At 37.7% G+C, this 27,553-nt stretch overlaps 3 protein-coding genes across 3 annotated transcripts; all 3 read right to left on the minus strand.

Annotated features, from left to right (window-relative positions):
- Positions 1-4,721: 4,721 nt before the first annotated feature.
- On the minus strand, positions 4,722-6,477 carry LOC105918143 (P2Y purinoceptor 1). The gene has a single exon (XM_012853162.3). It carries the CDS (start codon positions 6,432-6,434, stop codon positions 5,412-5,414), a length of 1,023 nt encoding a protein of 340 aa, XP_012708616.2. The 5' UTR covers positions 6,435-6,477; the 3' UTR covers positions 4,722-5,411.
- Positions 6,478-16,968: 10,491 nt separating this feature from the next.
- On the minus strand, positions 16,969-18,432 carry LOC105918151 (P2Y purinoceptor 1). The gene has a single exon (XM_012853174.3). The coding sequence runs from the start codon at positions 18,387-18,389 to the stop codon at positions 17,364-17,366; it is 1,026 nt and encodes a 341-aa protein (XP_012708628.1). The 5' UTR covers positions 18,390-18,432; the 3' UTR covers positions 16,969-17,363.
- A 7,401-nt stretch (positions 18,433-25,833) lies between these two features.
- si:dkey-78k11.9 (P2Y purinoceptor 1) lies at positions 25,834-26,968 on the minus strand. Its single transcript, XM_012853770.3, has one exon. It carries the CDS (start codon positions 26,924-26,926, stop codon positions 25,946-25,948), a length of 981 nt encoding a protein of 326 aa, XP_012709224.2. The 5' UTR covers positions 26,927-26,968; the 3' UTR covers positions 25,834-25,945.
- Between the last annotated feature and the right edge of the window lie 585 nt (positions 26,969-27,553).

Consider the following 27,553-nt stretch of genomic DNA (forward strand, 5'->3'; position numbering starts at 1 on the left):
CTGGCTTTTTCGTGTGATTTTGGCAAAGCCATTTCTGGCCTTTCTATTTTTGCAGCTTGTGGCGAATCCTTTGTATTTACTCTCATGAAGTCTTCTTTTTATGGTAGACTTAGTTACTCATATACCTACTTCCTGGAGTTGTGAAAGAGTTTTTCTTTACCATGGAAAGGATTCTGCAATCATCCACCTCTATTGTCTTCGGTAGAGGTCCAGGCTTTTTTGACTTCAGCTGAACTGGAAATTATATCACAGCCTCTGGGGTCAACTATTACAGAAACATTCGTAAGCAGAAGAAGACACATCTGTCCTAGAGAGACGAGGAGGTGGACTACCTTGCGCATCTGGATCGAGTTGAAGAGTAAGTAGCCTAATTGTTACATACAATAAATAACAGAGTAAAATATATGCATTCACAGTCTGGATCTTGATAAAACAGTGATACATTAGGCTCTTGTGTTTCATTTGCATCAGTTAGAGAAAGTTTGGGTTTCCTCTATCTGTCATGTTTGGGTTGGAGGTTGTAGTAGGACCCAAATGTAGAGAGACCAAGGCAGGGAGCGGTTATGAGTTAAATGAAAAAAACAAAAAACTTACAAAGCACTGGAGAACTCAGGAGCGCAAATCAAAACGTTGCCCTGGGGTGCAAAGAAGGAAGCGATGAAGCAAGGTGACACGAAGCAACAGCGCGAAGCCGTAGTAGCAGTTGACGCAGAAGTAGCAGACACAGTAGAAAGCAGACACAGTAGAAGAAACCAGCAATGAGTGTTGAAATAAGTGCTTAAATACTGAGAGGAAAGGAGCTGGAACAAAGACAGGGGTGGGTTGGTTAATTGGACACAGGTGTGGAGAAGGAGCTGGGAGAGAAACTGAGGAGAGAGAGCTAGTGGCAAAAGGGGGCGAGAGAGAGCAACAGGAAAACCAGTCTGAATGTAACTAGTGAAAAATACATACAAAACCCAAGAACTGAGTAACCCATGACATTATACAAGCATAAATACAATGTTATGTGGATAGACCATGTAAAACTCAAATTTCTAGTAGTTTTACTTTGGATACATATTTTTTTAGGTTTTTACTGGCAGTTTCTTTGTTGCTTTATTTTTCACATGTTTGGCCTAAAAAAGAAATGGTGCCTATAATATTATTATAATGTCGGTTAGTTTGACTGGCCTGTGTAACATACTGCGTGAATTTACATGTAAAGTTGCTATATGTGAAGCACTGCAAGTTGCACAAGATAATTTCCTCCCCCCTCATTTTCAATAGTGATGTGCCAGAGGTAAGCCCAAAGCATCAAAGGAAAAAATGCCAGTGCCCTGTACTCCCCAGGATGATCCCAGCTAGCGTGCATCCTATGGGGGGTGGAAGTGTGTGCTTTGTTTGACAAAGCACAAGAAGCAGCAGTCCACAACCTGGAAAAGCATTTTTGTGATTTCCCCCTGTGGCTGATAGTTGGTAGGAACAATGCTGACTACCATCAGCCTTAGGTAGAGACTTGCATAAAAACAAGTGTCTTTTTTTTTTTCTCCTGGAGAATAAACGTATTTTTAGATATGCTATAAATGAAAACCATTGTTCAAGTAGACTATGCAGATCATATTGCATGTTCATTGGTGTTTGATGTGTGTTTATCAATAAAACCTTGTAAGGATAAATTCCACCTAAAATTTTTCTTTGTATTTCTTGTTCTATATCTTTTATTACATTCGTATGAGCACTCCACAGTATTATATTATGACAATTCCGCTTATCCATGAAAAAAGGATTTATACCACTTGACTGAAACATTTAATATGGTGTTATAGCATCACAGTTAAATAACAAAAAGTCCAGGTGGAAATTTGCCCCATAAGGGCTTTAGATCTTGAAGGGTTAAATATAGCTGATAGATAAAGTTAAAAACAAAATTCTAAACATAAAGTCATATGGTTTAAACTGACATCTCATTACATCTGCAGTGTAACAAACAGGAAGACTCTGGAACAAATTGGGACAATAACTGATCATTTGGGTCTCACTGTATTTAGAGACTATTCTTCAAGGAGTGTTTAAGCAAAAATAAATGTCCTCCATTATTTTTTCTTTCATTGTCTACTTACTCTGCTTAGAAAAATAAGAATTCCATTTTTTTTTCTTCCAAGATCAAGGTGTAAAGATAACCATGCCTATATTTACAAAGAATCCTAAGACTAAAAGTAGCTCTGTGACGTCATTTTAGGAAGAATCTTAGGTTTTCCCAAATTCTAAGATTATTCTTAGAATTTTACCTTGGGTAAGAAACAAGTTATTTACAAAACTTCTTAGGCCTTAAGAGAGCTCATGAAGTGAAAAAATGTAGGAGTAGTGAGGTATACTTTTAGCAAGTCTAAGAGTGTCTTAAGCAGGAAAGATGGTGGAAACAGGGAGAGCTGATTGGCTGATCCACCACCTAAACAGTGGAAGAAATGAGCACATAAACTTCTTTAACAATCATACAATTAATATGTCAAAAAGATAAACTTTATCATTCCTCTATAGGGAAATTAATTAGCTTCAGCAGCCTGACGGGTTAAATGTGTGGCTCTAGTTACATCATTTTTATTAAGGGTAAATAATAGGAAAAATATTGAATAATCATAAATAAAAAGGGGAGACATTTGCAAAGAATATATTATAAAGAGGTATGAAAGAATTTTCTGTATTGCATGATAATGTCAGTAACCTAAATGGTCAGGTAGAAGTTTGCTTGTGCAATCTATTAAGTTTTGATTGCTGCATGGAGTGCTTCTCATTTTCCTGACTGGTGCGCAAAAGCACCAAGATGCGCAGAGAAAAAGATGCATTGATATTCTGTGGCAGTACACGTTAAAGTCCATGTATTTTCACTATGATCCAGGGACCAATTTACTTTTCAACACTCCTCTATTCTTTATTTTCCACCTTTTCTTTCCCATTTTATGTCATTCATTTTGCCAAACACAATGGCTTTATATAAGCAGGAAATCCCAGTACAATGTTGACTGAGCATTAATATCAAATATATAAAGTAGTACAATGACTAGTGACTAAAATAAATAAGCAAATCCAAATAATGATGAGGATATTTTGATGTTGAAGATCCATCATCATGTCACACATTTCTTAATCCAGTCTATTCGGTTAACCTCTCTCCTTTGAGTACTGGGGACACATTTATGTTTTTTCTGTTCTTGCACTATCTACCGATCACAGCTCTCAAAAGACAACATCACACCTAGCACTGGGGTCAACCACACTTTCTCACTAAGATAGGTATTTCTGTAATGTCCTTACTCAGAGTCTCTCCCAGCAGCTATCTGAATCGTTCTTAAAGCAGAAATAAAAAGTGTTTTGAAGCTAACATCACAAAACTAGAGGCACTAAACATACCAACTCTAAAAGATCCAAATAAAAAAATAATCATACTTTTAAATACAGCATATTTAAAAAAAAAACACTTCAGGTGCTTCCTTGATCATTTGACTGTGTGTGCTTGCATCTGCCCCTGAGGACAAATAGCAGCGAGCGGCAGAGTATAGCGTTTCGGGAGATGACATCACACAACCACCGGTTGACATATTGGCAGGATAAGCTTATGACTCATCAACAGTTGTTCAGTTTTGCAATGATGGTTTACTCGATTTGGGCCCCTGGATGCACAAACCACAGAGGGAAGTTAAAAGACACATTATTTTATCGCATACCTAAAAGATCCTGTTTGGAGGGAAAAATGGATTTCTTCCATTAAACGTCCTCAGAGCGCGATGAAGAAAAAAAAAACTTTTTTCTTTTTTGAATAAGTAAAGAAAATAATAAAAAAATATACAGAAGAAAATGTTAATAGAAGAGGAAAGTTCCATGCATCGATTCTCATTTTTCATGTTACAGATGTCAGTTGCTTTCAGAATAGGAATCTGTCAGATGTTCACTGTCTCATTCAGAAGAGCAGCACCACCACATGATTTTTTTTTTCTTTGTGATTAGTGTAATGACAGTTAGTTGGCTTTCTATCACCTGAAGAAACTTTCCAGGATTGAAGGACTAATGTCTCAGCACGATCTTGAAAAACTAATCCATGCATTTATCTTTAGTCAAATCAAGTGCTACGGTGTGTTAACAGGTCCATCAGACAGCTGCAGCTGATCCAGAACGTTGCTGCCTTCATCCTCACTAAGACTAAGAAAGTAGAGCACATCACCCCAGTTCGAAAGTCCTCACACTAGCTAGTTCTAGTTAACTAAAACTTTGTTACATTGTACTGAATGTCTTGAAAAATTACGACCCAAAATAAACATAATATCTACTAGAACCCGAACAGACAAAATTAAAAATTTCTGCACTCCTAGAGACTCTAAGTACACAACTAAATGTGTTTAAAGACCAAACAAAAGTTTGCATATGTCCTCTGTAAACAATTCTCAGGCTTTAGGTCATTGCTACAGGGGACGACTATGCACAGGCTTCAATAAAAATGACCAAATTAATACACTAATAAAGCTTAGAACTCGAAATTTTCAACCTGGACTAGTTTTAATGCAGCAGATCCTGCACTGACCATGAATTTTGTCTAACTGACAATTTCTGTACATTTACAGATTACAATAGACACATGCAGCCACCCCAACATTTTTTTTTTCAAATATGCTTCAACCATTGAGCTGTTTATTTCATTTTTAAAAATTTGGAGATAGTGTAGCTGGGAAAAAGAAAAACAAAATTGTAATTCTTTTTTTTGTACCTAACCCAGTGTCAATGGTATAGTGTTTCTATTTCACCAAAAATCCATCCCTTCTCTGCTTTCTTAAAGTAAGCTGGTTTTGGGAGTTTTATGGTACTACAGTTTCCTCCAGCAGCTTGTGGGATATGTACTGTATTATTTGCGTTCTCTTATCAGTCTGCATTTTACCTGTCTGGGAGAGGTAGGTATTTGGCACAGCTCAATTGTAAAAGAGAAATTTCAGCGTTGCAATATCTCTTAAGTTGCATACAGTGATTCCAACATGACCTGTATCAAAAGTACTTGTGAAAAGGATTATTTAAAGTATCCTGTTAAATTTCTTAAGTTGATTCTGAGAGCACAAAACACAGAGTTTCTGCTCAGGAAATATTTGTTCTACAATACAAAACGTACATTTTTGAATGTGACAAAAAAGAAACATCGTAAGAAATTTGAACAAGGACAAATACTATTTCAAGGAATTGTATCAAAATGTTGGCTGAAAATGAAAGAAATAATGAACTCAAATGAAAAAGTCTGCACATTTAACTGGGTTTCACCACTCACATTTTACAAGATATAGCTCCTGTTAACATCCTTAATCAGTTGAGTCATGAGAACTAGAACAGGTTTAAACTGAACCAAATACTGTTGTATTAATACAAAGCATACAGAACTGAAACAAACTTTAACACGGTTAATAAAGAAAAACATTTTCTGTGACAGGACTGCCAACTTCTTGTTCTGTCTGTGGTACAGGAACAAAGCTGGATTTTGACTGAAACAAACGACTGAACATCTGTCGACCTCCCCGCAGCAGCTGCCTGAATTGTTCACCCATATCCTCATTTATATTGAAGTAAACCAGCGGGTTGAGAGCGCTGTTCAGGCTTACAAGGCCACGACTGGCCTGACGTCCTATGAAGGATTTCGAATCCCACGCGGGGCATGTACCCTGATGAATCAGAACTCTGGAATACAGGCTGAGGTTCTTGAATATGTGGTAAGGTGTAAAACAAACCGAGAAGAGAAGAATCAACAATACCAACAGCTTAATGATTCGTTGTTTCACCTCCTTTTTCATCGTGTTTGAGCGGCAGACAACAAGAGTCACATGTCCATAGCAGCCCAGAATGATGCCAGAAGGGATGCAGAATCCAATGAATGTCACACTGAGACTGTACGAGAAGTAATCCTCAACCTTATACCAATCAGTTGCATCATAACATTGGTTAGTATTGTTCTCTGAATGTTTGGGGAAGAACATGTCTGGAAGACTTTGAGCACTCACCAGAATCCATACCATGGCTGAGATTACTGCAGAGTTAGTCACTGTTAATTTCCCCAATGTTTTTATTGGATAAACGATGGCCAGGTACCTGTAGACGCTTATACACGTCAGGAATCCGATGCTGCAGTATAAGTTCACTTTGAAGCAGAACCTTGTTATCTTGCAAAAGGCTTCTCCAAAGATCCAGACACTCCCTTTGAAGTAGTACGTTATCAGAAAGGGGAGAGTGAGCAGATACAACATGTCTGCTAGTCCGAGGTTAATAACCAGGATATCAATGTCCCGAAGCTGCTTCCATTTATGCAGCAAAGACTTCATTCCCCACACATTCAGTACCACTCCGACAGGAAACACCATGACATAAAGAATAGGCAGCACTGTATGTTCAAATAGTTCCTTATCTGGTGGAGTACAGCTGCTGTTGTTCATTTTGCCTTCCAAAAACCAGTCTGTTCAGCCCTTCTCTTCAGAGGCTCCGCTCCCAGAATGAAAATCGAGTGAAGGAATACAACCTAAATTACTTCCTCCCTGAACTCTGCACCAGGCACATTTGTTTGTGTAATACTGTTTCCAAGGAAAGCAGCCGGTCCTACCAGGTGTTGTTTCGTACTGGTTTTTCTCATGTTGAAAGTGAAAGTGTTGTAGATATCGTTTTATAGCTTAACATGTGAAAACACTTTCTATTGGATCAACATGTTACTTATCAACATAAATGCAGCTGATACATAAAGTTAAAAACGATATTGACAGGAAGACGCTGGAGCATATGGGGAACATAGCTAATTATTGGAGTCTTTCTGAACAATATTCCTCAAGGAGTGTTTTGATCTAAATAAAATATTCTCCATTATTTTCATTTTCTTTCTCTACTTAACTCTGCATAAAAAAATCAGAATTCCAGTTGATTCGTTTTATTTATTTGCTCATTTATTTTTCAAAATCAAGGTGTAATAACATAAAATACCTGAACTCTGTGTGGGTAATAATGTTGATGTTTTGAAGATAAGTATGGCTTTATTCCTAAAGTTTGCACATGCCCCAATATTTTTTACACATCAAGCTGCTTCCACACAATTTCTGGCACAGGAGAGAAAAATAAACAGATACAAATCAATGAACAATCAATCAAGTTTAGATGTGCAGAGAAATAAAAAATCTTTGAGAAACTGGGAAAAAAAAATAACCGGAACTGTTCCTGAATTTAAACGCCAGGTTATAAATTCGTTGCATCAGTGCCATAGATGAATTTAGTGAAACCCTTTTTTAATAAAGTACTTATTTGCACCCATGAGAGCCTCTTGCTTATGAAATCAGCATCACACAATGTACAACTTATTGAGCGTTAGAATGCTACACCAGTACACCAGGGTCTACTTTTCTCATTCTGCCAAGTTCTCCTACTGTTCTCCAATTTGCATTACTTGTTGTTATTTCAGCTTTTAACTTTTTCTTCTCTGTTTTTTTTTTTTCTTCATAGTAGGTACACCTGGTCTTGGGTTTTGTTAGTTGTGACATCATCCAGGGTAGGCAGATATTACCATATTACATCATATTACCATATAATGTAGAAATGATTCCTGGATCAATGTGTGATTCTGAGCTTTTTGTGTCTCTGTTTGTCTTCTATAACCCCCAGTGGGTCGAGGCAGATGACCGTTAATACTGAGCCTGGTTCTGTTGGAGGTTTTCCTCCCTGCTAAAGGGGAATTTTCCTCTCCACTGTCGCTTCATGCATGCTCAGTATGAGGGATTGCTGCAAAGCCATCAACAATGCAGACGACTGTCCACTGTGGCTCTACGCTCTTTCAGGAGGAGTGAATGCTGCTTGGAGAGACTTGATGCAACTTTATGACCAATCTGTACAGATTGAATTTGACATTGGAAAGTGCCTTGAGGTGACATGTATCACGAATTGCTGCTTTATATAGATAAAATACAAATTAAATGAATTTCCAGAACAATCGTGCTCTCTATCTGTTTTACCCGCCTGAGATCCAATTTCCAAGGCAAATGACATGTGCCGTGTCAGACAGTAGCAAGCTTTACGGTTTATTTTTATCTGGTGTTTTTTAAAATTTGATCTTTATGAACTTTCAGTAAAGTAAATTCAGTAAATTCTGAAAAATCAATACCAAATCCCATTTCTGGAAATGGATCTGTAGCAACAGAAAACTCTTCTCCAAATAAAAGAAATCCACCAGCATCTGCTTTTCATCCAAAATCAAAATGGTTTTCCTGACTCAAATCAATTTTAGTCCAATCAAAGAGGCAGACACATCTCTATTTTTAAGACTTGGTGCAGCCACCTCCACAATTTGTCATTAAATTTCAGAAAGGTATTCTCAAGCAGTGTTCTCGACAAACCAACTCCAGCTGCATCTTGTACATCCAAACTTGCCCCAAAAATTAAAGGTTCTTCTTGATGCCAAAGCAAATATGTTGTAGGTTCAAGTCTTTTCCATTTAATGCTTTAAGCATTTTTTTTTATAAAATATTGACATTTGATACAAGCATTACAGTTCACAATTTATTGGAAACAACGAAACATCCAACCTAAAACCTCATACTCTTCTCAAAATAATACTTATTATTGGCTTCCAGAAGACATTCTCCTCTTCCCATTAGTTATTTCTGATTAAACTGTAATTTAAAAGTTGCAGCCCTGCTCTCCAGATGAAAAAATCCCTATCCACCTTCCTCTTTTGGCAAAAAAAAATAATAAATAAAAAAACACAGTTTGGATTACCCACGGTTTATTGTCCCAAAAAAACCTTAACATACAAGATTTAATTTTTTTGAAGCATGAAGGGGGCTCCAAACATGCCAGCTTATGCCAACTTAAGCAAGATAGTCTTCCAATACAGAAACCAGTCTTTATTGACATCCATATAAATGTTTAATGACATACATATAAATACAGACTGTGGAATAACCAAAGTGCAAGTATTATTGGATCTTAGTGTAGCATTTGATACTGATACTGTCCATTCTGTTAGAGTGCCTGGAAAACTGGGTCGGCCTTTCTGCTAAAGCATTTGACAGGTTTAAACTCTACTTAAAGGACAGTGACAGTTATTTTGTGACAGTTTGGGTAACTTTACATTAGAGACGACCCCTAAGGGTCCATCCTGGGCCCCCTCCTATTCAATATCTACATGCTCCCTCCAGCTCAGATCATAAAACAACATCAGCTACCATAACTATGCAGATGACACACAGCTCTACATCACCATGTCACCAGGTGACTATGAACCAATTCAAGCACTGAATAAATGCTTAGAAGAAATCAATGCATGGATGTGCCAAAATTTTCTTCAATTGAATAAAAACAAAACTGAAGTAATTTTCTTTGGACCAATAGAGGAGAGATCAAAAGTTAGAAAACAGCTTCAGTCACTTCAGCTAAAAAACACTAATCAGGCCTGAAACCTGGGAGTAGTGATGGACTCAAATCTGAACCTCCAAAAGCATCTAAAGACAATAACAAGGTTGGCCTTATATCATCTGAAAAATATTTTCAGGATTAAAGGACTAATGTCTCAGCAGGATCTGGAAAAACTAATCCATGTGTTTATTTTTAGTAGAATTGATCACTGCAACGGTGTTTTCACAGGTCTGCCTGAAAAGTGGATCAGACAGCTGCAGCTGATCCAGAACGCTGCTGCACGCGTCCTCACTAAGACTAAGAAACTAGAGAACTTCACCACAGCTTTAAAGTCCTTACACTGGCTCCCTGTATCTCAGAGAATAAACTGTAAAATATTTCTGTTAGTCTATAAATCACTTTAATAGATAAGCAAATAAATACATCACAAACTTGCTATCAGTGTATCAATCCCCAGACCACTAAGGTCTTCTGGCTCCAGTCTACCCTGCATACCTAGAACCAGAACCAAACCCGAACCAAGCACTATAAAAGTGCTGAAAGCCTGAGTTCTTTTAAATCAAGATTAAAAACACATTTGTTTAGGATTGCCTTCAACTGTTTCTGTTAGACTGTTTACATAAACATCATTAGTTTAAGTTTGTAGTCAAACTCTTTTTATTATTTGCTTTTAGTTTCCACTTTCCCAGGTTTTATTTTGTTTAAAATGTTCTACATTTTATTCCAACTTGCTTCATTCTGTTTTTATTTTCCTATATTTTAATCATGTAAAGCGCTTTGCATTGTCTTTGTACTGAAATGTGCTATACAAACCTCTCTGTGAAAGATAATAGCTTCATCCTGCCCCTTAGCCTTTTACCTCTCCTATACCTGGGGAGGACCCAGCTCTCCTCTCCCGTTCTAAATTACCATCATTCCCCACAGTTTGACATACACACGGCTGTAATAAAGTTTAAACAATGCTTTACGACCATGTAAGCACACACTGACAAACTAAACTCTGATTAACCTTACATCTCTACAAACACAGGCTGCACACTATTCATGCCATTCTGTTAAAAGTGACAACATGTCTTGCTCAAGGTGTAAATGTAGAAGCAGAGCAGAAAATCTTCCATTATAGTATGGGAGATTGGATAGTTCCAGACCTAGTAAGGGTATAAAGAAGACGGCCTGACCTTTAACTATTGCCAAGTTTGACCCTGTTTTTATTACCAACTGAACATCCTCCTAACAATCTCAAGGGTGATTAATGTTTAGCTATTTTCTGTTATACACAGTACAACACTTATGTTCGCATTCCATTCAGGGATGATAGGAAACATCTGTTTTGGGTTGAGTTGTCCATGTGGACAAGTAAGATATCATGTTTGCATTTATGTAACTGTCACCCTATAAAAGGATGACAATTACCCCATGTTGGTGGGATTGTGCTAAATGAAGATGTGACTGTTAAAAACTTGGAATTAAAGTCACCCGGCTGGCTGGGAAGACGAAGCAGCTTTGTTTTGTCTTTACTTTTTTCCAGATCTTCCCAAGTTATCTTTTTACAATTGTTCGCCCTTTGATTATGGAATAATCACACAAATCAAATAAATCAATTCTTAACCAATCACTTAATCTGGATGGCATTAACTTGGCCTCGGGTAATAAAGTAAAAAATCTTGGTGTTATTTTCGACCAAGACGTCATTTAAATCACATATTAAACAGGTTTCCAGGGTTTCCTTTTTTTCACCTCCGGAATATCACCAAAATTAGAAATATTCTATCCAGGGATGATGCTGAAAAACTAGTCCATGCATTTGTTACTTCAAGGGTGGACTATTGTAATTCTTTACTGTCAGGAAGTCCACAAAATGCAGTTCAAAGTCTTCAGCTGATCAGAAAATGCTGCAGCAAGTGTTCTGATGAAAATCAACTAGAGGGATCATATTATCATGAAATCCAATTTTAGCTTCCCTTCATTGGCTTCCTTTTAAATCAAGAATAGAATTTAAAATTCTTCTTCTAACATATAAAGCCCTGAATAATCAAGCTCCATCATATATCAGAGCTCTGATTACCCCGTATGTTCCTAACAGAGCACTTCGCTCTCAGACTGCAGGTCTGCTGGTGGTTCCTAGAGTCTCTAAAAGTAGAATGGGAGGCAGATCCTTTAGCTATCAGGCTCCTCTCCTGTGGAACCAACTCCCAGTTTGGTCCGTGAGGCAGACACCCTGTCTACTTTTAAGGCTAATCTTAAAACTTTCCTTTTTGACAAAGTTTCTAATTAGAGTGGCTCATGTTACCTTGAGCTATCTCTGTAGTTATGCTGCTATGGGCTTAGGCTGCTGGAGGACATCAGGGCCTATTTCTCTCACTCCGCTGAGTTCTACTGTTCTCACATTTTGTATTTCCACTGCAGTTTCATGCATGCTCAGTATGAGGGATTGCTGCAACGCCATGTACAATGCAGATGACTCTCCCTGTGGCTCTATGCTTTTTCAGGAAGAGTGAATGCTGCTTGTCAATATATATATATATATATATATATATATATATATATATATATATATATCCATCCATCCATTTTCCAAACCGCTTCTTCCTCATGGGGTCGCAGGGGGTGCTGGTGCCTATCTCCAGCGTTCACTGGGCGAGAGGCGGGGTACACCTTGGACAGGTCGCCAGTCTGTCGCAGGGCAACACAGAGACAGACAGGACAAACAACCATTCACGCACACACTCACACCTAAGGACAATTTGGATAGCCAATTAACCTAACAGTCAGGTTTTTGGACTGTGGGAGGAAGCCGGAGTACCCGGAGAGAACCCACGCATGCACAGGGAGAACATGCAAACTCCATGCAGAAAGACCCAGGGGTGTACTTGAACCCAGGACCTTCTTGCTGCAAGGCAACAGCGCTACCCACTGCGCCACTGTGCAGCCCACTATATATATATATATATATATATATATATATATATATATATATATATATATATATATATATATATATATATATATATATATATATATATATATATATATATATATATATATATATATATATATATTATTTATTTTTAGATTTGTCTTTTTTAGATTGAGTTTTATAATAGGCATTCTTTTCAAATTGTGTTTTACAGATCATAAACATATAAGCCTGGATACTATTCATTTTGGCACAGTTTGTCCTGATAAATCACCTGTTGAGCTCACTGAGCATCAGATCAATAAAAGGGTTGAAAAAGGTTGTGTGGAACCTTTATCTCATTCCGACTCTCTCTGACCAACAGCAGTCATTATGCAGTTCTCACCAAGTTTAAAGCATTTTTTGTCATTTTGCAGCTGGCTGTGTTGCATCGCACTGCCCAGAAGTGTTTCACACCTCATTCCAAACATTATCAAAAAAACAACTTCTGCCTGAAGTAATTTACTGTCTGAACTAAAGTTGCAACTAAATCTACAGCTTACGAGGCCTGTACCATATCAGAGATAAGATTTTTTTCTCCAAACACTTTATGGAGTCTAACAAGATTCACTATAAATTCAAGATCTATCTGTGCTAGCAGACCTCGAGCCTCAACAGACGTTCTTGGGCTCTGTTTTAGGGGTCACATGAGGGAAGGCAGCTGTTACATAGAGCTATACTCCTCCACGTCTGGGACAGCTTTGACTGTATCTACTAAAACCGGACTTAGACAGTGGCCACTACAATGTATGTAAAATACATATTTTGCTTCTTATATTCTTTAGTTTGATCCAGTTTGATTTTTATTTTTTAATGAATTGTACATGTGTCTCAATTGATTTTTAAATAATCTGCTCATCTTAATCTAATTTACAATATTTTTTTTATTGTGACATTGATAATCCAAAAATATATATATATTTTACTTCTGTCTATAATTCAATATACCGGATATTTCCATGTAGATTTTCTTATAATCATATAAGAATAATTTGTATATAATTCTTCTTAATGTCCATTTTGTGTTCAGTTGTGACATTTGCAGACCAGTTATTACGACAAAACAAGTTTATTACTTTGTGAAACTTACTGCTAAATACTATTTGTCCCAAACCTCTGTTATAAACATATATGGATATATTTCTCTTACAGAAATGAATTAGCGTTGCATGGTTTAATAACTGAAAATTGTGCAAACTGACAACTACCTCATCAAGGGTACTTGATTTTTTTTTCTTTAAAGGATGCTGACATTGCTGCACACAAAGAATTTGAGGAAATAACAATGGCCGTGAATAAGGCCTGACATGAAGGTGCTGATGCTGTCGGCCACCTGTTGGAGTCATCATCAAAGGTTGTATTGACAGATGTTGCCAAAGGGTGTGCAGTTCTGTTAGTTGGTGCGGCTCAGAAGAACAACGGCGTGTGGAGCATAAGATTTCACCAGGATTTATGTGATAAAGACTTCTTCGAATTATCCCATCCATCCATCTTCCAAACTGCTTAATCCCTCATGGGGTCGCAGGGGTTGCTGGTGCCTATCTCCAGCGTTCACTGGGCGAGAGGCGGGGTACACCCTGGACAGGTCGCCAGTCTGTCGCAGGGCAACACAGAGAGACAAACAGGACAAACAACCATTCATGCACACAAATATATACAAAAACAAATTTTTTTAGACAAGTTTTTTATTGAAATTAAATTCATTTAGAAAGACATTACTTATTTTGTGCATTTTACTTTGTCACAAAGTGCCATGTTTGCCTTATGGTTCTTAAATTTGACTATTTTAATAGGGTTGAGTGTGTTGAACTTGTCAGATTTGTTTAATTGATGTAAAGAAACATACAAATTTTAAATGTTGGAATTACTTAATCCAGTTATCACAGCCATTCTAACTAAACTAGGTTGTTTAACTGGAACTTCAATAATATTCAGTGGCATCAATGGCATGATAGGTTAAGTGGGAAACAAAAGCTCAACACCTATTAGCAGCAACTAATTGTTTTGTGATGCATACAACTTTACTTTGATCCAATTTAAATTAAACATATATGTTAGCATAAACCAACACACTAGAAATTATATTTTATATAAGTTAAATGTAATTTAATTTTATACATAAAATTACAAATAAAGGCTTACTAATATTGAATATTATCAATATATCTATTGAACAAAAAATATTCACATCAATCCTTCAGTAAGCCAGCAAGGACAACCAACACTAGATGGTCGCACACTATCCAGCAGAACGTAAACGAAACATGTACAGTTCCAGTATTTTGATGATGGATGATCCGAGCTTGGGGACGTAGCATTTGTGCTCCATGGCTGTCTACTGAGAGCGTGCCCTGCAATTTCAAATGTTCATCATTTGTACAAACGTTGGTGGGCTGGCCCCAATATCAAAGCACCTCAACAGGATGTAGTCTACTGAGTTTGTCAGTAGGCTACAGACAGAGATATATAGACACAAATGTTTTCAACAGAATTTTGTAGGTAAGGGAATTTGTCTTTTATACAATATTCATTTGTAAAGAACGATCATGCCCCACTTATTATTGATAACATTGAGCTCGACAGTGACATCTGGTGGGGCCTGGTCCCACTGGCCCCAAATGTCCTATCCTATACAATATGATTAAGGATGAACATTTAAATTTGACAAAAAGAAAGATCATAAGAAATATAACCATGGACAAATAAGTAGATAAAAGTAAGTAAAAGTAAGTAAAAGTAATATTATTTTTATAACACCTTTCACAGCCATTGATATCACAAAGTGCTTCATAGGAGCAAAAACTATTTAAAAACACAAAACGTGCTTAAGCAAATGTCTAAATAAAAATGTTGTTAAATGTTTCTTAAAAGAGACTCTGTGCAGCGAAGAGACAGCAGAAGAGCGTTCCCAAGTGTCGGAGCCACTATAGCTGAAAAGCATGACCATTTAGTCAGCAGCCTTGCTGCAGCATTTTGCACAGACTGAAGTAGGATTTATTTAAACAGTTTAAAAGACTATTGCAATAGTCTCAACAGGAAGAAATAAAAGCATGAACAGTGATCTCTATTTCAGTCTGTGACACAGATGCTCTTGTTTTTTAAATGTTCCTTAAATTATAAAAGCAGTTACAAACTAGTGTTTTACAGTAATTGTCAAAGGATAAGGAACTGTAAACGGAAAAAAACATGCATATACCCAGGTTTCACAGTTGGAGTTAAGGAAGCAAGATGCTGCCTGATTTTAGCAATTTTATCATCAGGGGAAATAATGAGGATCTCAACAGAGGTCCCCAAAGTCCCCACGGGACAAATCCAATGGTCCCCCAACCCATCGGTGATGGAGCCGATCAATGGAGCCCAGAGAATGTATCTAATGTGGAGGCAGATGCTGACTCAAGACTAATACAATCCTACAAATGACCTCTGTACTGATTAATAGTGAGGAACTCAACTCTTCCAAATCATGAGGATAGTTTTCTCAGCGATACATAGGGCAGTGAAAGCCATGCAAACTTTGTTTTCGTAGTTCAAGTTTCCCAGCAAGCAAACTGAGGGGGAAGATGAAAAATTACATATCTCATACTTTAAAGTCTTCACATAGCTGGCCCATGAACATCTGAATAGGTGTGCATACCCTCAGGCATGAATATAATTGTCATGATTATTGCCTGAGCACGTTTTGATTTCTCACAAACACATAGTGAATGCCTTGAAAAAGTATTTCATTATGGACAGAAAAGCACAGTTTAAACAAAATACTGTTTAGTGTACAAACAGTTCCTGGATAAATGAGAAAATTCTCAATATGAGTAGAATTTACTGCAAAGTACAAAGAAGGTGGGTACATCGACTTTATCTCAAAGCAACGATTAATGCTTTAAATGAGACACTTAAAGATGCTTCAACTAATTGTTTTTGAAAACATTATCGAATTAAAAGGGAAAAATCCTGAATTCTTCTTTGACATTGTTTCAGCGCTTTTACCATCTATCTGTGCTCTTTCAAACACAGAGTGCAACCTCTTTTTAAATAAATTTGGTTGACAAGGTTGCCACGATCAGGGCCTGTATCTCCTCCTCTCACCTCTGATACATCAAGGTCCTCTTTTAACCCAGTTTCACTGCAAGGCATCACAGCTCCGCTTGGTTTGAATGAAACTATTTGTAAATTTGATTATCCTTTGGATGATAAACATTTTTAAATAAATCAGATGAATCAAAAAGAGTCTGCACATTTAACCAGTGCTGCCAAGTATCCTTGTTATAAGAGACTTGGGGTTCTTTGTTTATAAGATAAGATAAGATAAGATAAGATAAGATAAGATAAGATATGACAGGCTTTATTGATCTCACATTGGAGAAATTCACTTGACACATCGGCTCAGTAGTCAATAATCAGAAGAAGGTGCCAAAAGTAGGAAAAGGTGCATCAGTTATATACAGTGTGTCCTCGTATATACAGTGGATCAAAAAAAAAAGTAAATAAGAAAAATAAGAATAAAAATACAAAAATAGAAATGAGGCAGAGGATGTCTTATGTACATTCACGGTGACTTATATACATATGTATTGACATATATTCAGGTGGCAACAGCAGCAGAAAGTTGCGGGTTGGAGTTTTTTTTAGGGTTTGTTTTTAATGTGAAGTCATTTATTTGGACTTGGCTTTTTTTTTTTCCAAACAGCACTTCTTCCAGTTTATTCAACACTTTCTAATCCTTTGTCTGTTATTCCAGTACAGCAGTGAAAGTGAGACTCTTTTAGCTTGATTTCTTATTTATTTTAAACTTTGTAGTATTTGGCAAAAAGAGTCAGTAAGACAAAAGAATACAAAGCGTACCTCCTGCTAATATCCCAAATCATCTGAATCGTGGCAACTAGAACAGGCTTAAACCAAAGGTATTTGTTGTCTGCATCTCAGATTGAGCAGAAAATTAAGCTATGTTGCATTAATACAAAGCACACAGAGCTGTACAATTTTTTTTTTTACAAAATGTAAACTTTCACACATGACACTGTTAATCAGAAGGAACAAATCTTTCTGTCACTGGACTGTCAACTTCTTGCTCTGTCTGTGTTACAGGCATAGAGCTGGACTTTGACTGAAACAAACGACGGGATATCTGTCGACTTCCCTGCATCAGCTGCCTGAACTTAGTTCCCATATCCTCATTTACATGGAAGTAAACCAGCGGGTTGAGAGCGCTGTTCAGGCTCACAAGACCACGACTTGCCTGATGTGCAATGAAGACTCCAGAATTCCATGGGGGGCATGTACCCTCTTTGATCAGGACTCTGGAATAAAGGTTGAGGTTCTTGAAGACATGATAGGGAGCAAAACAAAGCGAGAAGTAAAGAATCAGCAAAACCAACAGCTTTAGGATTCGCTGTTTCACATCCTTTGTTATAGTGTTTGAGCGACAGAGAACAAGAGTCACATGTCCGTAGCAGCCCAGAATAATGCCATACGGGATGCAGAATCCAATGAATGTCACGCTGAGGCTGTAGGGGAGGTAATCTTTAACCTTATCCCATTCAGTTGTATCATAACATTGGTTAGTCTTGCTCTCTGAATGTTTGGGGAAGAACACATCTGGAACACTCTGAGCACTCACCAGAATCCATACCATGGCTGAGATTACTGCAGAATTAGTCACTGTTAATGTCCCCAATGTTTTTAATGGATAAACGATGGCCAGGTACCTGTAGACGCTTATACACGTCAGGAATCCGATGCTGCAGTATAAGTTCACTTTGAAGCAGAACCTTGTTATCTTGCAGAAGGCTTCTCCAAAGATCCAGTCACTCCCTTTGAAGTAGTACGTGATCAGAAAGGGGAGAGTGAGCAGATACAACATGTCTGCTAGTCCGAGGTTAACAGCAAGGACATAAATGCCCTGAGATTTCTTCCAGTTATGCAGCAAAGACTTCATTCCCCACACATTCAGTACCACTCCAACAGGAAATACCAAGATGTAAAGAATAGGCAGCACTGTATGTTCAAATAGTTCCTTATCCGGTGGAGTACAGCTGCTGTTATTCATTTTGCCTTCCAGAAACCAGTCTGTTCAGCCCTTCTCCTCAGAGGCTCCGCTCCCAGAATGAAAATCGAGTGAAGAAACACACCTTAAATAACTTGCTGAACTCTGCTGCAGGCACAGTTGTTTGTGTAATACCGTTTCCAAGGAAAGCAGCCTGTCCTACCAGTTTTTTTTTTTGAATTGGTTCTCTAGCTTTGAATGTGAAACTGTTGTAGATGTAGCCATCTTTTTATAGCACAACCTTGTAAACACTTTCTATTAGATAAAGAGAGTATTTATCATATTAAATGTGGGTGATAGATAAAGCTAAAAACAACATCCTAAAATAAACTAAAATAAATAATGTGTGGCATGGGAGAGAAAGGCAAGCAGACACAAATCATTGATTTGTCAATCTATTTTAGATGTAATATGAAATCAGACTCTCTAAATAAGCTGTGATAAATTGAGAAAAATTAACACAAAAATCCCCTGAATTTAGAACCGCACAGTTTAAAAGTTGAGATTTCTTTTACCAAACCTAAACTTGATGTGTCATATTAAAGTTAGTGAAACATCTTTTGATGACGTGTTAATTTGTGTCCATAACAGCTCCTTACTTATTAAATCAGCGTCACACAATGTACAACCTATTGAGCGTTTGGCTCCATCCAAATATCCTTATTGAGCAATGACTCTTTAGCCAAAGCGGAAGAGCGTCAGCAGTCGCCATGATAAGTACTGTCCGAATAGGACAGTCAGTAAGGAAGGAGGTAGGAAAAGGAGCCTGTATGCTCCCACAAACTAGTTTAGCCGAAGAACCTGTCGACGTCCATTACCGATGCTAAGAAACCTTAAGGTATCCCACAATGCTTTGTGCGACGTGCCGTACAAGCACAGCTCACCTTACGGGTATCAATGAAAAGGTCCAGAGAGAAGAGAACGTGCATTTTGTATCTCAATTTTGGAAGGTCGTAAGCCCAGATTTGATCATCCATTACGTTTCCATCACTTAATGGCGTCGGAGTTAAAGGCTGTTCGAAATTGGCACAGAAGCTCCTTTCCTCACCACGATAGGGTTCTTACTGTTGACCCTGTGAAAGGTTGCAGGGCAGGGGCAAGGAGGAGAAGGTTGGAGCTATTACTAAGGCTATTCGGATGGAGAATTTGTATTCTTAACATATACAGAACTCTATTGATATCCGGTCATACTCCTAAAAGTAATTAGGCCAGTCACTTGGAATGTCAATTAAATAGACCACTGCTTTTCCAAGTTTGTGTCTGATCCTGGTTCAAGGAGCGTAGTGCAAGTTCCAGAGTTTTTCCATATGTCTGCCCTCTCTGTCAACAAGTGCAAATGACACCAGCGTTGTTGACATGCATAGAAAAAGAGAAAAAGCATCTGAACAAGCCTTTTGTTCAGAGGTGCAATGTCTACTGAGGTACGAAAGTTATAATCATTGAAGTTAGCCGTTTTCTCTCGCTAAAGCATCAATGACAGCAGAAACGCAACAAAGCAGCCAGGTGGGGGAGAATGCAGCGCATCACACCTACAGAGAATATGACCTAAATGAGTCTCTCTTGAGCTGCTATAAATAGAGGAAAATTCATTTTACACATCCAGGTATTATAAAAAATAATATTTAACCTTTAAATGTGTGCAATGCTCCTTTAAATCAGTCTGAGATCGATTTAAAGGATTTATTTATAAAGTCCATTTAAAAAAAAAAGAAGCAATTTTGCCAAAGTGCTGTATATTTTAAGATGTATAATGAATGGAACCAAACTTTCAGCCAGACATATAAAATACTTACTACTTAAAATACTATAACAAAGACAAAGACAAGGTAAGGAATTAAATGTTTTTAAGAGAGACTTAAGCAAGCAAAGATGTCTGTCTAGCGTTTAAGGCAGTGTGTTCCAAAGTTTGGGAGTCATAACAGAAAAGGCTTGATCTACTCTAAATATATATATATATATATATATATATATATATACACCTGTGTGTGTGTGTGTGTGTGTGTGTGTGTGTACTGAGGTTTGAGAAGAAGCAGATAAACTCTGAGCCAGTTTTCAGGTATGCCCAGAATGATGTGGGCTCTTCTCCAGAGGTGTTATGCATGTATTTTAATGTTCAGTGATTTGAACAGGGGGAGAGACCTTACGAAACTGGGTTTACGATAAATGCTCAATGGAAACAAAAACTTTAATGATCTGTTCAAACAAAAACGAACAGAGATAATCTTTGTAAATGCAACAACAGATATAAATTACAATGGAAAATATGCACCGATGAGCCAAAAGACCTTCAGACTCAGAAAAATGGGGACCTGACCCAATTAGCCTTTGGAGTTCTGAGCCAGCCTGACCCCCGATTGTCCTGTTTTTTCTTACTGCCTGCCCGTTGCCTGACTGAATCTGATTTTCATATATTAGAGCTTGCCTGTCCCCTGTTTTTGATTATTTAGTCTTACCATTTATCAGTTTTGGACTCTTTTGGTTTTTGAGCTTTGTTGTCCCGTTTTTGGCTTGATGGCCCTTTTGTTTCCACCTGATGGTTTTCTGTTTAATAAATCCCTTTAAAATATCATTCTTTTTGTTCAGCCTGAATACTGGGTCCACCTGTCCCCGTTTCATGACAGCCGGAGGTCAAAACAATCAATAAACATGACACACCAGACCAACTTACTCCTTCAGCACATTTCACTCTGCCGAACCTAGAATGTATTCTCTGGTCACTTTTACTTACCATCTACTGTATATGATCCTCCAAGCTCAGGTCAAAGAATACTACAACATATCTTACTACTACATCTATGCTGATGACACACAGTTTTATATCTCTGTGTCACTGCATGACCATAGTTGCTTAATCAGTCAGTGTGTCCATAACATCATCCTAAAGCTTAATGCAAAAAAGGCCCCCAAAAAATGTAAGAATAGAGATCAGAGATTAACTGAAGTCTAAAGATTCATTTTGGTCTCATTTCTAAATTTTAACAATTACAAAAGTTTTTATAAAATTACTATCATCTTTAAATATTGCTCGTGTGAAGGGTTTCCTTTCGAAATAGGACACAGAAACTAGTGCAAGGCTTTATTGTCATTAGGTTAATGGTGTCTGTAAAAAAAATCAATCAGGCTGCTGCAACTGAATCCGAAATGCCGAGCCCACAGGAAAAAAATGCATCATATCACACCAGCTCCTAAATCACTGCATTGCCTCCCTTTTTGTAAAATTATGTTTTTCTAAATTCTGCAATTGGCAAGCCAGATTGATAATGTGTAGCGCTTTCCGTTCTGCACATTATCAGTCTGGGTCTGCTCCCATAGACATCATATACGTAGACGCCCCATTGTATGCTGTCGGCCGCTAGGCCGACGTGCCTACAGGGCGGCCATCTTGGGTCAGACCACAGATCAGACATCTGCTGTCAAAATGAATAGGAGGCAGCTCAGATCTAATTTTAATCATATGTTCACAATGCTACAATGCTCGTGACCTTTCAGACAAATTACACATATTTATCCAGAATCAAAACTATTTATACTATATATATATATATATATATATATATATATATATATATATATATATATATATATATATATATATATATATACACACACACACTATACATATATATATATATATATATAGGCTATATATACACCGATCTACAGACAACAGCACTGATCTACATAGGAGCAAAACTATATACAGACAAGTGAGAGCAGAGGTGCCCATAACAGCATTTCAAAATGATATAATACAAACCGCAATCAGGGGGGGGGGATTAACAAAAAAACTAATAACACATCTTAGAATCAAATACATTACAAAATCATAGCAAAAACTGTATAATATTTTAACCCCCCCCCCCCCACACACACACACACACACACACACACACACACACACACACACACACACACAAACAAAACATGTCTATCCAGTAAACATAAAGTACATTTTCCTGAATTGACGCGTATTCTGTCTGACTGCAGCTTGGTCTGACCTAAGATGACCGCTCTGTCGGCACGCCTCTCACCCGAGAACGCGGCGTCTACGTATTCATGTCTGTGTCTGCTCCCATTGAATCCATTCAGGGAAAAGAGGAACGTTCAGCAGAAATGTCCGAGCTGATTGGGCGAACCCACGCCTAGTGCCCGCCTACCAAAGGTTGGTTTTAGCCAATGACGGAATCAGATGAATATGTAGCAAGCAGCAGGCCCCATGAGAAACCACAAGTTACGCTAGTCAAAGCACTTCTTGCTATTATCCTTTCAAAGAAGAAATTGTGGATACTTACAAAACAGATGTGATAGCAGCAGCTACGCGTGCATCCTCCTGTGCTGCCATGTTTATTTCCTTTAAAGCTCTAAATGGTCTAGAGACAAAATATATTTCTGAGTTGCTTGTCAGGTAAAAAACTTATAGATCCTTTAAGTCTTCAGAGATCTGATTATTTACAGTTCTAAAGACGAGAACTAAAACTGGTGAGGCAGGATTTAGTGTCTTTGCTCCTCAACTACAGGAGCAAAAAGTTTATCAGGGAACAAAAGGCTTTCTTTTCTGAGCAGCTTTGACTTTTTATTTGTTTTCTATTAGTACAAAGCATTTGCAATTCATGATAATTCAAGAACTTCTCTCTTTAAACTAAACTCCTGCATGTTTGTCTTCGGTAAATAGTATCTGCTGAATTTCTCCTGGATTTCATTGTATCAATATTTTAGCATTCTTTACACCTACCGAATTTGCAGCATCAGCTCCAATTATCTGTTTTTCACTACACAAAAGGCAGTGTGCAAACTAACTGCAGCTGGACTGATCTAGTTTGAGTAATGTGGCAAATCTCATTCTTGAAAAAGCTACGTTATTGTAGTTTAGCTGGAACTGTATAAGTCTAACAACGAACACAACGAACACAACGAAAAAAACATCCTCTGGATGAATTATTTTTTGTTGAAACATTTTGTCTCTTCTCCAACAGACTTCTTCAGTTTGAAGAGTTATACATAAACTGTCACAAATTAGGCTTTTGTTTGTTTATTTTGGACTTTTCTGGGATCAGCCTTCACCTCCCTGCTACTATCCACTCAGCTCAGTCTCCTTCCAGCCAACACCGTTGCTGTTAATTAGATCCACCTGCTGCACTAATTAGTCAACTCTGTTCACCTGTCTACATAAACTTGCCTCAGCCAACTCATACCTGCCAAAAATGTTTCTTCTCATCTGATCTCATCTTGTCCTTTGTGATGTGCCCTGGTCGGTCACTACCTGCTGCTGTGATGGCCAGGTGTTTAACAATTGCATGACTCATTAATGTGAAATAGGCTACTGTGGTGATGTAGTCATTAGGAGAAACAAGCTGATAACGGTTCACTCAAGGGTAACAGTGCTTGTAAGAATTACATGAAGAATTGTTATTGTTTCAACACAAACTGTAATTTTCTACTGAAGTGAATTAAAGGCAGAAAAGGCTCACAACACAGTTTGTTTAAATCTTTAGGTTCTTATGACTTCCTGCTCCTGGATCAATCACCGTGCACATTTTCACTTCATCAACAAAATATAAGCTGCAGGCTTTAATGCCACTACTTTTGTCCTGGGTGGGACGTTGTGTTGTCTAGTGATGCCGAAGTTTGGCATTCTAAGAACAACATCATTGCTCTTTTGCCATTTTTGTTTGCATTTGTGGCTTCCTTTTTTGTTTTGATTTTTCTTCTTTCTCAGTTGTTACATGTCTTCTTTATATATTTATTTAAGTCATGGGAATTCATTTTATTGGGAGCTAAAGCCTGAAGTTAACTGAAAAGGAAAAGTTGGTCAAAATAAAAAGTTCTCTTTAAAGTGACTCAACATCAAAATAAAAAGAATATTAAATGCCTTTTTCTATAGAAGTGTAAAGTTATATGCATTTATTCTAATTATTCATCAAAGATGTCAGTTGAGGGTATTTTCAGATAAGGAATTTGTCGGTTTCAGACGTTCACCACATCTTTCAGAAAAATCCACCCACATGATTTTTTTTTTTTTTTTTTTTTTGTGATGAGTGTAATGATAGTAGATGGAAATTACTACAGCAGTTCCCACAAACCACTGCAAGAACAGGTGGGGAAAATGACGCAAGAGCTTCAAGGCCCACTTCCTTTTTGATCAAGATTGAACAAGTTATGTGTTGGCAGCAAAGAGCTGGATTACAAACCATTTCTTAAAAATGAACTATAAGAGGCTGATTCTGTCTGGGAGCCAGTGCTGCTGGTTAAACCCTTTCAGTTGCAAATCATGCAATCTTAAAGCCCCTCTGCTAGAAAACATGGTTTAGTTTTAGTTCCCGTTTCTGTAAGGGTTATTTTCTGTCACAAAAGAACTGAGAAAATCCAAGCAAATTGCATTTTGTTTTAGTTGCTTTCAAGCCATACATATCCTGAACTAGGCTATATTAAACCTTTGATTATGTATATTACTGTGACTCTACATTTCTGTGACAGTGATACCTCCCACATCTTCACAGTATAGGTTAAAGAAGAAAAATAAAGTGTCTGAAATACATGTAAGCATTGGCATGAGTAACATTGCTTTTATGTTCCCCTTGACATATAAGTCAGATCCTGGAATCGTGCTGCACCCAACTTCAGCCCCGTTCTGGTTCCTAGTTGTAAAATCAGTGCCATTTGTGACCTTTTGTTTTTAGAGATTAAATATCTTTTTTTTGTAGCAATGCACGGCAAAAACAATGCACCTCTCTGTATTTTGTACATGCAACACACATAAATAACCTGTTTTGTAACAAATTGTACATCACTGCATGGGCCACTGATCTGTGTGAAATACAAGTGCAGTTAAACAGTTTATTCTATAACAATCCCTGCTTGCTTACACTGACTTTCTAACCATAGAGGTTGGAATTGGTTTCTGACTTTAGTTGATTTTGCATCTAACTAATGCACAATTCTGGGTATAGATGGAAAATCGCTGGAGTTGTTGGTGTCACTTGAGAAGTGTTGAGATGCTAATATACATTGCTAAAACATGTCCTCTTTATCATATATGGATGATGTAATTGTATTGTAGTTTCCATCATGATCACATCGGTATGTTAAACATGTTGGACTGATTCCCATCTTTAAAAACAGAAGTTTGCTTGTGTCACTGTCCTTTCTGACTGAAAGCTTTTAAGCATTCATCTATGCATGATAATGAAAGCTTTACAGATACCATCACTCAGTTAGAACATCAGGATGTCAAAAGTGATAAAAACCAGAGCAGTTGACATGCATCCTGTTTGACTGAGAGGTGTAATAATTTGCAAACTTAACTTGAGCTTCCTGTGCTGCGTGAATGCCTTTGGCATGAAACACATTCGGTCTAGCAGCCACACTCTGCATCTTGTTTTTAACACGAGTCATTTTTTCCACAGAACACGCAATAACCTGCACCACAAATTACACACATGCCAGTAAGTTCTTCTGAAAATATTGAGCAATTTATTGACAGTTACAGTTTGGGAGTGGGTTCCCGGATTTGTTAAAACATGGACTAGGAATTGCACATCTGGATGAGTGTCAGAATTACTTCATGTATTTCTAAATGTGCTTAAGCGTAGAGTGTGGGTGTTTGCTGACAGCTGATTTGTAGCTTGGCGAGTTCGCCGGCACAACTGTCTGAACTGAGCGTAAATATCCTCATTTACATGCAGGTAAATCAGAGGGTTGAGAGCACTGTTCAGGCAAACAAGACCACGACATATGCGTTGAGCGATGTAGACTCCGTCACACCATTTGTGGAATATTCCGTGTTTGGAAAGAACTCTTGACCAGAGGTTGAAGTTCTTGAGCACATGATAGGGGATGTAACAGATTGAGAAGAGAATAATCAAGATGATCAACAGTTTCAAGCTTCTTTGCTTGAGGACTTTGTCGACATTATCCTTGCAGCAGAGGACAATGATCACATGTCCGTAGCAGGCCACCGTGATGAGAGACGGAATGCAGAATCCAATGATCGTCCAGCTGAGGCTGTACTGCAGGTACTGCTCAACATATTCATTAGCTGTTGTATCAAAACATTGTAAAGTCACATTCTCTGCATTTTTGGGGAAGAACATGTCTGGAAGACTTTGAAGGCTCACAAAAATCCAAACAATGACCGAGATAATGACAGAGTGTGTCACAGTTATTCTCCCCATCACCTTCATTGGGTGTACGATTCCCAGGTACCTGTACACACTTATGCACGTGAGGAAGCAGATGCTGCAGTATAAGTTCAGGTTAAAGAGAAATCTTGTTACCTTGCAGAATACTACTCCAAATATCCATTCACTTCCGTTAAGGTAGTGCGAAATCAGAAAAGGGAGCGTGAGCAGATACAGCATGTCTGAAATCCCGAGGTTGAGGACAAAAACATTGACACACCCCAGTTTCTTCCAGTTGTGCCGCAATGACATAAGTCCCCATCCGTTTGCTATCAGTCCAATAATAAACACCAAGATGAAGACAGGAGGCAGAAAATGCTGCGGAAAAACAAAGCTGATCGCCTTGCAAGATGTGTTATTCATTGCTGGTCTGCAGCAGCGTTCCTCCTCTTGATGAGTGTGAAGGTGTTCAGCTCTTGTACAGTCAGAAATACACTCCACATGGCCCAGACACTTCCTGTTTTATAGCGCTTAAACTGCCTTTTTCCAGGAAATAGATTGACTTGACAATGAGTGAGATATGAAACTAACTGAATTAGGCGTATCTGAAGTAGAGCCCAGCCGAAGTTAAAATAGAATCTAAGCTGAATTTGTAGCTATGTAATAGACACACATGGGTGTTTCAAAAAGATGAGTGTGAAGTTTATGAAGGGTTTGTTAAATACTGTTGTGTTTTTGAGGCTGCAACAAAAATAAAAGTGGACCATTGTCTGAAGCTCACACGTATTCATCTTGGGAAAGAATGTCATGGTGATTTAGGCATTATATAATTAGTTTGAACCATTCTTTTTTTTCAGGGTAGACTATTAGTACCAAATACAATAATGATTTAGTTTTTTTTAGTTTAGTTTATTTATTTGATAGGGACAAGTGTGTACATTAAATATGTAAACGCTGTAACATTTATAGACACTGCTTATTTGCAATGTCTGTCCCTAGAAGGGCCTTTAAAAACAACATAAAAGAAGAAACATAACCTTACAAGAGTTC

This window comes from Fundulus heteroclitus, chromosome 1 (assembly GCF_011125445.2).
Source record: "Fundulus heteroclitus isolate FHET01 chromosome 1, MU-UCD_Fhet_4.1, whole genome shotgun sequence".
NCBI classification, from domain to species: Eukaryota; Metazoa; Chordata; class Actinopteri; order Cyprinodontiformes; family Fundulidae; genus Fundulus; species Fundulus heteroclitus.